This window comes from Pygocentrus nattereri, chromosome 25 (genome assembly GCF_015220715.1).
Source record: "Pygocentrus nattereri isolate fPygNat1 chromosome 25, fPygNat1.pri, whole genome shotgun sequence".
In the NCBI taxonomy this organism is placed as follows: domain Eukaryota; kingdom Metazoa; phylum Chordata; class Actinopteri; order Characiformes; family Serrasalmidae; genus Pygocentrus; species Pygocentrus nattereri.
Genome location: NC_051235.1, coordinates 11,702,758 through 11,716,353, shown reverse-complemented (window position 1 = coordinate 11,716,353; position 13,596 = coordinate 11,702,758). Strand labels below are relative to the sequence as shown.

The following is a 13,596-nucleotide window of genomic DNA, read 5'->3' as shown; positions in this document are numbered from 1 at the left end:
AAGTGCAGTGCTGGGTAGCATTTTCTTTTCTTATTAGCCAAGAGTTCAATATTAGCATGATTGGATGTTCCTACAGATTTTTTGTTGAGCTTGTGGAGTTTGCACAGCATTTCTTACATTCACAATTGAAGCTGCGCAGTTGGTTGGTGCAAGTAGCACATGCACAAATTACATACAAGGACACAGATCATACTGTGCAAAAGTCAGACACCACTGTTCGTTAATTTCCAGGTGATATTTCAGAGGTGTAAGATAATCAAGGGGGTATAAGGAACGCGAAATTCAAAAGAAAAACAGTGAAAAAATAGTTTCAAAGACTGGTGTCCAAAAACTTAATTAAAGGATATAGAGAAATCAGGGAACTGGTGGATCACCAAAACTGTCATCATCAGATAAAAAGCACTTAAAACTTTCATCTTTGAGAAAATCAAGCTCCACTCTTGCTTCAAATTTGAAAATTCCACAAGTGATTCTGTCCATCCTTCTTCATAATTATAGCATTCAAACAATCTTAGTAATAATTCCAGCAGAAAAGTTTGATTTATTTATCTAAACAGTTTGTTTGACAAAAAAGACAAAAATGCAGTGCCCCATGACAACTTATAACACAATGTTGTGTTAATGCTTGAAGTGTTCTGTATCTTTAAAACATTAATGGCTTGCCATGTCTAGGCTATCATCTGCATGTTATCATTCAATTTCACAGTCATTTTGTCTCATAATTATATGCAGTGTGCCTCACCATAAACAAGTTTCTACCTAGAATCAAATGCTGTCACTCAAAATTATGACATTTAAAGGGGAAATGGAGCAAAGCTTATTGACCACATCTATTACATCAAAGAAAACTAATTATGATGCCTACAAGGAAACATACGTGCACTAATTTGTTTTACAATGTACAACAGTATTTTATTCCAATAAACTTGAAACTACATTGCTTTCTATGTATGTTCATGTATGTCTCTGGATGTCTTTGTGTGTGCGTTTGTACAGTAATGGGCAGACTGAAGGAGGCAGTTCCACAGAACACTCAGAGCCCTTGTTCAACATTAATAACAGTGGAGGGGGCGCAGCCAGTAGCAGCAGGGGCGGGGAAAGAACAGGGTGAGTCTAAGCTTTTTTTATGCTGAGGTTTTTGCTATGAAAATGCTAACAGTCTAGTTTTGCATAAAGCTTCAGCCAGTTTTCAAAAGAGGTAAACTCTCAGGAAAAATTGCCCAATGTAATTAACTGACATTATAAGGAGGTGACAGTAGAATCACCCAATCAGATTTTCTTTTATTTCCACTGTGTGGAATTAATTCTGTGAAGAAAAAAAAATCACTTTAGAAGTCATAGACTGTCTGCTAATACTAGTGGCATTCCTTTGTATTTGAACCTTTTTAGAGACTGTTAGAATGTGTTTTACAAGCTTGAGATATTCTATAGGAGCCGAGAGCAGAAACTATCACAGGCAGGTTTTTTTGTTTTTGTTTTTAAACTAATTGTTATTGTTGCTCTAACTCTAATAATCATGGTTTGCCTCAGGTTTTTTAATGCAAAATTCTTTTAGCAACATACTCAACAAATACTAATATTTGGAGAAGTGAGAGAAGTGAGGTCTTATGGGCCGATTAAAGGTGTTGTTACATGTATAAAACACTTTATATTTACAAACAACTACACACTATCAAACCATTTCTTTATATGCACTATATAATCAATTTACCATGCAAATAAAAAGTGATCATAAGATTACTTCATATGTTTGAAATAAGAGGGTCATAGCAATTTCAGCCCAAACACACACCTGCTGTAGTACGTATTTTGCTGTTCAGATGCATGTTTTTAAGACAGAGGAGGCGTTTTTTTTTTTAATCAGATGCCCCCCTTTTTAACTTATCCTATTATCCTAAATTTAGACATGAGCATGACTGATGCAGCATGAAGTTCTGACGGTAAATCTGTATTCTGAGCACATTAACCATTCAGAGGGATTGAAACCACACTACTGAGAAAGCAAACATGTAAGCCATGTAAAAGTTGTTGAAGAATCTTTTACAAACTGTAATTCTCAGGATCTGTTTTGTTTGCATTTATGTAAATGTTTGCATTCATATAAATGTTCAGTTTTTTAAACTAAATCTGCTCATAATGTGAAACTTTCAAGTTGACTTAGCACATTTACCTAGCATCTTTAGAGGAGGATATTTGCTTTAGAAATTGCATGTTCACAGATTTAGTTTCAAGTCATTCGATTCACAATCAAGCCTGCCTTAACTACAGGAATTACATACACTATTAGAAATAAAGGTATCATGTAGGTACATGATTTGTTCATCAAGGTACAAACAATGTAAGTGTACCCTCAAAGGTGCAACAGTGGTTTTAAGGTCCAATTGTGTACCTTAACTTTTTCTTAGTGGAAGAGTAACTATTTGTATCTTTTTATAAGCTAATGTTTTAAAACAGAACAATAAAAAAGCCTGGGGACAAGACAGGGTGTATGGAGTCAGTACAACTTAGAAAATATCATTTCACTGGATTATGGTACAGTTATGTTTCCTGACTAAAGGTACTGAAATGTACCCCTGAGGGTACCACCACAGTGACGAAAAAGGTACTGCCCCAGTGATAGTGTCGTACCTTTTTTTCTGAGAGTATAGAGCAAGACTGATCAACTGATTATGTGCCCCACACATAGCGGAATAAGACAGTCATTCTTGCCTCCTCATGTTTATGTGATTAGAGTTAGAGTTCTAGTTAGAAAAAAAGCTTACCTTTCCTTTCCTTTACAGTCAGTCAGCTGGTTTTAACGAATGGACAGTGGAAAAAGGCAATACATGAATATGATGCAGGGCTACTGTACCCACACATGCAAACATGGGTTTGACCCTCCACTTTTCTGGCATGGCAACCCAACACTTCTGGATTTAGTTCAGATCACTTACATCATAAAGAAATTTAACTATACACAGCACTAACCAATAGACACAAACTGAAAGAGAGTCAAATTGCCAGAACCAAACAGAATCTCCATTTCAGCTGGGAGGCAGAACATTTCCCAAACAGTGAAGGCTTTGTGAGTTCTTGCAGTTCACTGAACTGGTAAAAGTGTTTTTACTGCGATACCCGAACTAATGCACAGACACAGTTTGTTTGTACACTGTGTGAATTTTCTAAATGTCAGTTTGAATATTTCTTTTTGCCACATTGCTAAACCAAGATTGCTTTCAGATCTACCGTAGTTGATGCAGACCTATTGAACCTTTTCTTTAGTTTGGTACACAGTCCACCCATATTTAGGTCCACACTAAAGAGCTAATTCAAAAGGGAATTCAACACCAAAGTGAGCTTTTCTCAGTGCACATCCATGCTGTTTGCATAATCTGCTTTAACAGTTAATCAATCATAAACAATGAGATTTGAAGTATGATTTACTACTATTGCTATGTTTGTGATAGTTTTTTAACTTAACTTTTAGCTTTTTAAATAGCTTGTTCAATTCTAATGGATTAAGATAGATTGGAAAATAATCATGTAAAATTAATTACACAAAAAAAAAAACAATGTTCTAAGTATACCTTGAGGAAAAATACAAGAAAAATGTAATTAGTGATCCCTTTAAGTGTATGAACGCTTTAATATATCTAAAGTTAACAGAATAGATTAAATTCTGCAAATCAAAGATTAGAAAAGTCTCAAATCCTGAAAATGAAACTTTGTAGGTCACTTTTGCATTTTGTTGGCAAATGGTTATGAACAGAACCTTTTTTAAATAAATAGACCTAGATTACACCAAGATGACACTGTTCAGCACAAAAAAATAAGGAAGCTGTTAATGTGCTTGTCCTCTGCAGAAAGCCTTCACCATATTCTGGTTTAATAACAAAATAATTTGTGGCTAAGTGGTATTTTAGATGGCTTTGTGTGAGTTGCAGTTGAGGTGTACTTTTAAATATATGTATGGCCTTATGTATGGCCTTTGTTATAATTATATTTAACGTTACAAATATTACAGAGCCCTCCAAGTTGTTGCCACTTTTCATAAAGATGAAAATAGTGAAAATAAACTGAAATCTCACGTAGTAGTAAAATTACTGAAAAATGTAAGATTTTTATCAAAAGCAGAGTCACAATTATAGGCACAACTAATAATCCTTGTGAATAACATGAGACACAAAAATTATTCCGTGAAAATCAAGACATTTTACATAAGCCATCAAGAGATGCCATGAACTCTTAAGTGGTAACCCATGACTTTCTGTTCACTGAGGCTTTTATGCAATGACATGCAAGCAGAATGATTGAAACATTGAAGCATATTATATTATAAATATAAATTAAGTATAATTATAAATTAAGTGAAACACCTTTTAAGGGTGCTCATGCTGCCGAAAGCAAACCAGTATAAACTAGACCTTAGTTTCCTTGTTAAGAACAGTGTGAGCACCTTAGCAGAGAATGGAGTTGCACTGCCGCTCCATCACTGCACCCACTCTCCATCTGGGTGCATGCTGTCTCTCATGGCACACGTCAACACATGGGGCTCAGGCACCATCTTCACAACATCTCACTTCAGAGTGCAGGACTTCATCCTACCCCTTGTGTTCCTTGCTGGTACACTATGCTCAGGCAATGGTGTTAAGAACTGTTAGAGGAGAACCTCGCTTCCTAGAATTAAGGATGATGGTGGATGTGTTATGTTGTGGCGATGTAGCCTTAGTATAAATAGCATCATGAACTCCATCGAATACTGAGGGATTTAAGATTATATTCTGGCTCCCTCTGCCAGGTTGCTAATGGATCTTTTAGTCGGACAATGATCCAAATCGATCTCCATTTCTACAAAAATAGTATTAACCTAAGATTAGATTTCTTTCACTGTATACATGAAGCTGATAAGATGTTTTTTCCAGAGTCTGTCTTTGCTTTTCTTTACTAGGGCGGCAGTAATTCTTGAGGCCATATATGAATTTGAATACAGAGTATTTAGGAAGATTTCATGAACAGGGCCTACCGAGTCTTTTGTCTGTTACTTATTCTGTGGGTGACCACTGTTTGTAGGAGCACTCGGACTGGTTGGCGACCGGAGAGAGACATGGGCCTGATGAACGCAATTGGCCTGCAACCTCGACTCCTTACCCCCTCAGTCACTTCACAAGGTACACAGACACAGGTGCTGCAGCTGCAGAATGCAGAGACACAGACGTACCGCGATTCTGAGCATTACCCCCTGCCTGACCCTGAGCCTGACCTCCATTTCCCCAGCACCAGCCAGGAGTCACAGGTCCCAGGTAAAATGATCATGTTGTCTCAGTCTCATACATTCATACATACAGCTTACATTCCTTCAAGATCAGAGCTCACTCTTGATTTAGTTCATTTTCAGAACTACAGCTGGCATTAAGCACAGGTACAATAAAAAGACACAGAGCAAATAATTTAATATATTTTTTCAGTATTGAGTGTATCCACCTTTTGTCTTTAAAACAGCTTCCTTTCTTTTCAAAAGACTTATCTTTGGTTTTTCTAGAAGACTGCAGGGATATTTTTCCTCACTTCTGTAGTTCACTGTTGGAAATTGGTTGCAATTTCAGCTTCTCACAATCTTAAGTAATCCCAAATACATTCAGTGACATTGAGGTCTGGGCTTAGGTGTAGCCAGTGCATTGTTCTGAGAACACTGGTAGCTTCATTTGATTTGCAGAACACTCAATGAAATACACAGTAACTCTAGCATGACACCTAACTTAATGTAACCATTGGAACTGGTTAACATCTCTGTTGAACAAAACTTTGGACAGGCATGGTGTCCATGGCAGGACACTACATAGGAAGCTGCTGCTTTCCAAAAAACACATCGCTGCATGGCTGACATTTGCCAAAGGAGCACTCTGACACTCAAAAACACTACAGGGAGAATGTTTTATGGACTGATGAAACTAAAGTTGAATTGTAAAAGGGCATTGCATACCAACCTGAGAACATCACCCCACCGATGAAGTATGGTGAAGGAAGCATTATGATTTTAGGCCACTTTGCTGCCTCTGGGCCTGGACTGATTGCCATTATTTGGGGAAAATTACATTGAAAGATTTAAGTAAATCTACTACAATAATAATAATAATAATAATGATAATAAATTACATTTATATAGCACCTTTCACAAACCCAAGGTTGCTTCACATAGCATGGGGAGGAAACAAATAAATAAATAGGAGGAAGGAAAATGTGTATTAAAAAGTCTTTAAGTCAGATTTAAAAGAGGAAAGAGAAGAGCAGTCTCTGAGATTGAGGAAGAGAATTCCAGAGTTTGGGGGCCATGGCACTGAAGGACCTCCCTCCCAAAGTGGAAAGTCTGGTGCGTGGAACAGCAAGTAAGTTATTGCAAGAAGACCTGAGAGAGCGAGAGGGAGTGTAAGGGGTCACCAGTTCTCTGAGGTAGAGGGGAGCAAGGTTATGCAAAACTTTGAAAGTGAGCTGTAAAATTTTAAACTTTATACGGGACGGGACTGATAGCCAGTGTAGGAGAGAGAGAACGGGGGTGATATGAGCTGAACGCTTAGTATGGGTTAGCACACTAGCTGCAGAGTTCTGAATGTACTGTAGCTTTTGAATAGACTTTACAGGGAGATCGACAAAGAGAGAATTACAGTAGTCAATATGGAACATAATGAAGGCATGAACCAGAGTTTTGGCATCTTTATCGGTCAGGAACGGTCGGAGACAAGCAATGTTACGTAAATGAAAGAATGCAGTTTTAGTGAGGAACTTGATATGCAGATCAAAATTAAGTGATGAGTTGAGTAAAACACCAAGATTTCTAACAACAGGTGAAGGCTTAACGAGCAGGCCATCAAAACTAACTGAAAAATTGGATGATTTTGATAGTAAAGGTTTAGGGCCAACCAGTAAGACTTCAGTTTTATCAGTGTTTAGCATGAGAAAGTTATTATGCATCCAGAGCTTTAAATCAGAAATACAATCAATTATTGTACTGGGAGGGGAATCTGAGGGTGTGTGTGTACTGAGATATAACTGAATATCATAAGCATAGCAATGGAAGTTTAGGCCATGGCTACGAATGATCTGCCCAAGGGGTGAAATGTAAATTATGAAAAGTAGGGGTCCAAGAACTGAGCCCTGTGACACCTGGGACACCACATCTAACAGGAGAGGAGGAGGACTTCTGTGGGCCTAGTGTAATAAATTGGTGTCTGTCTGTAAGATATCGGGCCCAATTCAGGTTTCTTAAGTATCGGAGTAACAGCAGTTTTAAGGGCAGTAGGAACAGAACCGGAAGAGAGACATGAATTTATCACTATAGCAATTGGGGTGTTGATTACAGATGAACAGGGCTTGAGTAGAGGGGTGGGGGCAGGGTCAAGCTGACAGGAGGAAGCATTAGACTTAGTGATGAGTTCAGAGACAGAAAAGGAGTCAACAGGTTTGAAACAAGTTAGCTTTGTTTTCAAAGAAGGAAAATCTGTAAAGGAGAATGACTGAGAGGTAGAAGAAAAGAGGGTATAGAGCTGATTAATTTTCTTGTCAAAAAAATGTAGAAAAGCCTGACATTGCTCAGCTGAATGGGGGCACGCTGATACTGGAGGATGGAGGAGTTTGTTAACCGTTCGAAACAGAGTTTTTGGCCTAGACTTAGCATTATTTATGATGGAGGAGTAGTAGTTGGAGTGGACAGTATTAAGGGCATCCCTATATTTGTGAGTGTGTTGACTGTAAAGTAGAGAGTGGACAGTAAGGCCAGTTTTTTTATAAAGGCACTCAAGACGCCAACCAATGGCCTTCAGTACCCTTAGTTCAGGGGTGAACCAAGGACAGGAGTGGATGGCAGGGAGAAGTCTATTCTTAAAAGGGGCAAAATCATTAAGCAGTCCAGAGATAGTGTCATTATAAAGAGAAACCATGCTCTCAGGGTTATGTAGGGTTATGTAGGTCAGACAGGGCTGAAGACTGAAGAGAAGCAGCAAACAGGTTGACATTGACAGACCTAATATCACGATAGACAACAGATTTTTTTCGCAGGGGTGAAGGAGTAGAAATATGAAAACTACATTCAGTGAGCTTATGGTCAGAGATACCAGAAACTGAACCAGAGACAGAGAGATCATTCAAACCAGTAGAACAGAGTAAATCAAGAGTGTGACCAGGAGTATGAGTTGAAAAATGATCATGCTGCATCAAGTTAAAACTTAAATGAACTCAGATGTGAAAGAGCATTGAGTATCAACATGGATATTGAAGTCACCAAGCACGATTATGGCAGAGCAAAGAGATGAGATGATTGTGAGGAGTTCATTAAGTTTAGACAAGAAGTTTGCAGCAGGTTTGGGAGGGTGATAAACTAACAGGAACAGTAAAGGTGAGAAGGAAACAACCTTCAAAGCAATATATTCAAAGGTTGTACTACAGAATGGCTTAAAAAAAATAAAATCCATCTTTTGGAGTGGCCCAGTTGTAGCCTAGATCTTAAACCAGTAGAGATGCTGTGGAACGACCTCAGGAGTGCTCACACCAGATATTCAAAAAATATGGCTGAGTTGAAGCAGGTCTGCATATGAATGGTCCAGTATTTATCTTGAATGTTGTGCAGAGTCAGATCCACAGCAACCCGGAAGGGTTCAGTTGTAATTGTTTGTGTGTTTTTAGAAATGGCACATTGTGTTTGACTATATTTCTTCTGACTTACATCAAGAACAGATCACATGCAAAAATAATTCATTTGGTAGTTTGGTAATGATTTGTGTTAAATCATGAAAGAAATTACTTTTTAAAGTACATTGTGTGGTGGGGACAGTACATTGATAATGTCTGTTTTGGGCTAGCTCAGAGGCAGAGTTATAAGCTTTCCAGGGTTTTCCAAATGGTATTAACCCCAACATTTAAACTGTGTCTGTATTACAGTGAGGAGAATGACCTGCAAAAGGAGGCCAAAGCTGAGGAAATGGTATCATGCTTTCAGCAACGGGGATTTAGAAATACTACACTACAGAAAGCATATTCTAGAGCCAAACACTTGAACAGACAATCTTTACTACAAAAAAATGCTCCTAAACAAACAAAAGAACATGAAAATGAAAGTCAAATTTGTCACAGAGACAGAAAATAATAAATGGATTATTAAGAAAAATTGGGATATTTTTATCAGTGATGATATTCTCTGTCAGATCTTCCCTGAACCGCCATTAATCATTTTACGAGATGCCCTGCTAAACAGGATACATTGGTACATCAGCCAAATAAGCATGGTTGAGACCAAAACCCAAGGGATTGTACAAGTGTAATCATTGTAATTATGTCTCAGAAAGAGTTCACCATTAATCATTTTATTACCTGTATGTAATGTTATGTAAACACCTATGTGTTCTTCTAGCCAGTGCTATTGTTTTTTTTTTCACCAAATGTTTTTATTTCATTCAACTTTGGTGAATAGTGTGGGCCAAAATGATGGGCAGAATATGTAACAAAATTTCCTTTGCTTCACAAAACAGACAAACACAAACTGTAACATTGTGCAGGATATTTTCAACTTTGGAAAAGCAAAAACCGAGTGTTTCTCTACAACATTTAAGAGCTTAAGCTTTATTAACTCTTCACTCACAGCTCATATCACCATATCATACCATATTGATTTAGGAGATTCAGCCCCAAACGAAACAAACAGGCTAAATGTCTTCAACAGCAAAAACCTCTTTTGCTTCTTAGAGAACCAGCAAACTGTGACATTGGGCTACTGTCAACAACTACTGTGGTGCATCACCTCTTTTTTTCACAGCACATTTGGAAACTGAGGAGACAAGTTGCTGTAGTTTTGAAAAAGAAATATTTTCCCATTCTTGCTTAATACAGAATTTCAGCGGCCCAGGGTCTCCTTTGATATATTTTTTATTTCATAATGCATCAAATGTTTTCTGTCTGTGACAGATCAGGACTGCAAGCAGGACACTGTAGGACCAAGACTCTTTTACTGCAGAGCTCTTTTACTACAGAGCTATGCTGCTGTAATCTGGATCATCATTACCAGTCTTCTGTTGCCCCGTCCCAACTTTTTTTTAAGTGTGTTCCTGACATTAAATTCAAAACATATATTTTTCCAAAAAAAAAAATATTTTTACAAAATTTCTGTCTCAACATTTGATATGCTATCCTTGGACCATTTGCAGTTAAACAAAGGGTTTAAATTATTTGCATATCCTTGCATTCTGTATTAATATGTTGTACAGTGTCCCAACTTTTTTGAAATTTTTTTGGGGGTTGTATATTGGAAGAGTGAAGGTAAATTAAAGAGCTTTTATTGCATTATACAAAAGCTAAAATTTTGAATGTTTCCACATTTTTGTAGCCCAGTTTGAGCCCCGTTTGAGCTGCTTTTGGAGATCCTAATCCTTTTAGCATTTGTGAAACAGTTCTTTTTACTGGAACACATCTTCTCCATCATTGTGGTTGTTGACATGCCAATGCCAGAGTTGACCGTGAGTGGTCAGAGTTCATGCCAACGGATGAAATTTGCAAAAATCAAAATGATCACCTGCACCTTTACGCACCAGTATAATTTATTTGTGCGATTCTGACTGTGAAAATGCAGCGTTATTGTGTCCACCCTCTGTTCGATGCATGCAAACTTTCACTGGCAACATGAACTTGCTGATGAGTTACTGAGGTCTGGCATTAGTGTTCTAAAAAGGTGATGAATCGCCTGTGTACCAGCATCTAGATCTTTTCTTTAAAAATCAAAAGGATCAGAGGCTCCAAAAGCAACTCAAACTTGGACTTAGACTATGATGTTATGAGTTATGTGTGAAAACACTCAAAATTTCATCTCCTGAATAAAGTGCTGAAGCTCTCCTCGCTTCACTTTTCCAAAATGGAAAAAAGCCTCTCCAGTGACATCACTTGTCCATTCTGTGAGGAGCAGAAGAAATCTTATTTCCACTTAAAGGTGTTTGTCCTTTTGTTTTTGGGCTTCATCTCATGCGGAGCTGCATCTCCAAAATCAGATCAAACTGAATTACAGAGAGCTCAAAAAAACTCAAAAAAGTTCTTCTTTTACTTTTACAAAGTTGAAAGCGCCCTGCACTATGCCATAGTTTGCCCATTTTCATTAGCAGCACTTTTGAATAGATATTGTGTCTGGGTTTTTTTTTCCACAAAAAAATGGTTAAATTCCAAAAACAAAAATGGCAATTGCAATCTCATGGTGTAGTTTTGATGCAAAAAAAAATCCTATCCAAATATCTCGCATTTTGTTGTCATTTGCATCATGTTCGATATGCAATGAGCTTAGAGGTTGTAAGAGTGTAACATGGAGGAAGTTGCTTTTTTCTCTGATGTGTTGTGCTAATTGTGCCTGTGTTTCAGAATGACTTTTTCTCACCCCTTAGGGCTGTAAACAGTGTGAGTCAGCTCTCACCCTGCCCAGGTGTTATCTGTTGTCAGGGAATTAAAAGCCCAATTAGCTTGTTATTGCTCTGTTGTGTGTCTTTGCTTCAATACTATTGACTGTCACACTGTAAACACACCACAATAGATAGACCTAATACAGCAAACACCATCAGCTTTACTGGCTGTTCTGTGTGAGAGATCTCCCTTTCTCCCTACCCCACATCATGAGTAGATCCCCACAGTAATGTGACCCACTGAATTCTTCTCAAATGCTGAGGAGATAGCAACAGCCTTCCCTTACACACTCACACACTTTCCCTGTGCAAACCGTGGGTTTGTGTCCTTTGCGTGAGTTCAGGTTTTATGTGTAGGAAGCAGCATTGCAGCTGTCAAACATAACTCTCTGATCTAGCTGGTAACCTATGTGTGCTCCACATCACTTCTTTTTTTTTTATATTCAATAGTCCCTCATGGTTAAAAGTTTTGAAGTGTAATTATGCTGATTTAAATAACAAAATGCCCATAGCCTACTCGCTGAAAGGTTAGTGAACAGAAAATGGATTACACTTTAGGGAACCGCTTATGATGTTCTTTTTTTTTCAGTATAACAAAGCTTAGCAGCTCCTGAGTGCTAAAATGTTTAGTCACATTAAAGCTATATTGAATTATTAAGATGGAACAGTCTCTAGTGTGTCACTTTCCACAGTAGTTACACAGATGTTTTTCTGTCAGTGTAGTATAAAATATGCATAGGCATCGTGACGATGTGTTATCATTAACCTATGTCACAATAAGCTTTGAACATGAATATTGTCAGTACATCAACAATGCAAAACAAAAGGGCACATTTAGATTATTACAGACTACCTGTACATATGAACAACCAGTGTGCAGTTGTTGCATAAACTGCATGGTAGCAAGTAGCCTATAGGATGTCAAACTGTTATACGCATAATTTATTTTATAAATTTACTTTTACTGATTGTTTAATTTTTCTTGCCATTTTGTCTGCTCCAACTTGTGCCCAAACCTCAGAAATACAAAATATTATGAGCCTGTGTATAATGAAGTATTGTGATTAGAACTTGACTGATAAATTGTTCAGCTGATATTGATAACTTACACTTTTATTGCCATTATAGTATGAGTATGAGTCACCCTTTTTAAATATAATGCACCAGTACACACAACACAACAACAACTGAGGATATTTCTGAGGAGCTTTAGGTATAAGATAATCCTCTTGCTGTAGGATGAGGAAAGATAGAGGAAAGACCTGGTATACCACCTAAACTGTCGTCATTCAATAAACACGACTTCTATAAAAACATTCAGGCTCCACTCTTGCTTCCATGTGTTTCTGTCCATCATTCCATTGTGAGAAGACAACTCAACACTTTGGATCTGAAAGGACGTGTAGCTGTCAAGAATCTGTTACAGAGAAAAGGAAATAAACAAAAAAGAATCAGCTTTGCAAATCAAACAGAGAAGCTGCTGATGTTCTCAGAACAATGGACTGGCCACTCCACAGTCCAGACCTCAGCATTATTGGATGTGTTTGATATTACTTTGATTACTTAAAATGTAACCAACTTCTAAGACTGAACTTGTGTCTTGACATGCCTGCAAATTATGTATGTAAAAATTTGAATATGTATTAATTACTGCTGCTTTTGTGTAATTTTCTGGCGTTGAGAAATGAATAACTTGTACATAATGGCCATTTTGGCCATCTGGAAAATAAATAAATAGTGGACCTTTTCGGTATGGTAAATCTTTAATTATGTTAGCAGTTATTGGAATTTTTAGCCCTTCAAAATTGGTATCGGTAACAGCCACAAAATGTTCTTAGTCAGGCCCTTGTGTTTTTGCCATATTGCTCACCTTGGTACAAAGTTACGCTGAATTTGTATATTGCTGTTTTGCCCAAAGTGCTTGAGTTTTTTCACTGGTATTACAGTGTCTTTCTGTATCTCGGCCCGTCTCCATAGTTACCATGGCTGCGGTTGTGGGCGTGTGTAAAGTGAGCAGGTCTGCAGTGTGTTTTAGGGGTCGGGGTGATTTTTTGTGCATGTGTATGTATGTAAGGCTAAAGGCAGAGAACCTGGCGTTGGTCTAATACAGCACTCACTGGGGTTCAGAACTTTCGCTGCCGCAGGTGGCAGAGACTAGATGACTCAAACTGTTGGAGAAGAAAAGTTCACATCTGAG

The 13,596-nt window shown here is 37.7% G+C and overlaps 1 protein-coding gene across 5 annotated transcripts in view; it reads left to right on the top strand.

The window, feature by feature from the left end:
• ambra1a (autophagy/beclin-1 regulator 1a) overlaps nucleotides 1-13,596 on the top strand; it is a 145,505-nt gene that overhangs the window by 118,263 nt on the left and 13,646 nt on the right. For 4 of the 5 annotated variants that reach the window (XM_017709585.2, XM_017709583.2, XM_037534499.1 and 1 more), the window contains 2 exons: nucleotides 997-1,107; nucleotides 5,050-5,279. In XM_017709585.2, coding sequence (XP_017565074.1) covers nucleotides 997-1,107; nucleotides 5,050-5,279 — 341 coding nt within the window. Of the gene's footprint in view, nucleotides 1-996; nucleotides 1,108-5,049; nucleotides 5,280-8,907; nucleotides 11,467-13,596 lie in introns of those variants that run through there. The other variant, XM_017709587.2, reaches the window with a different exon arrangement.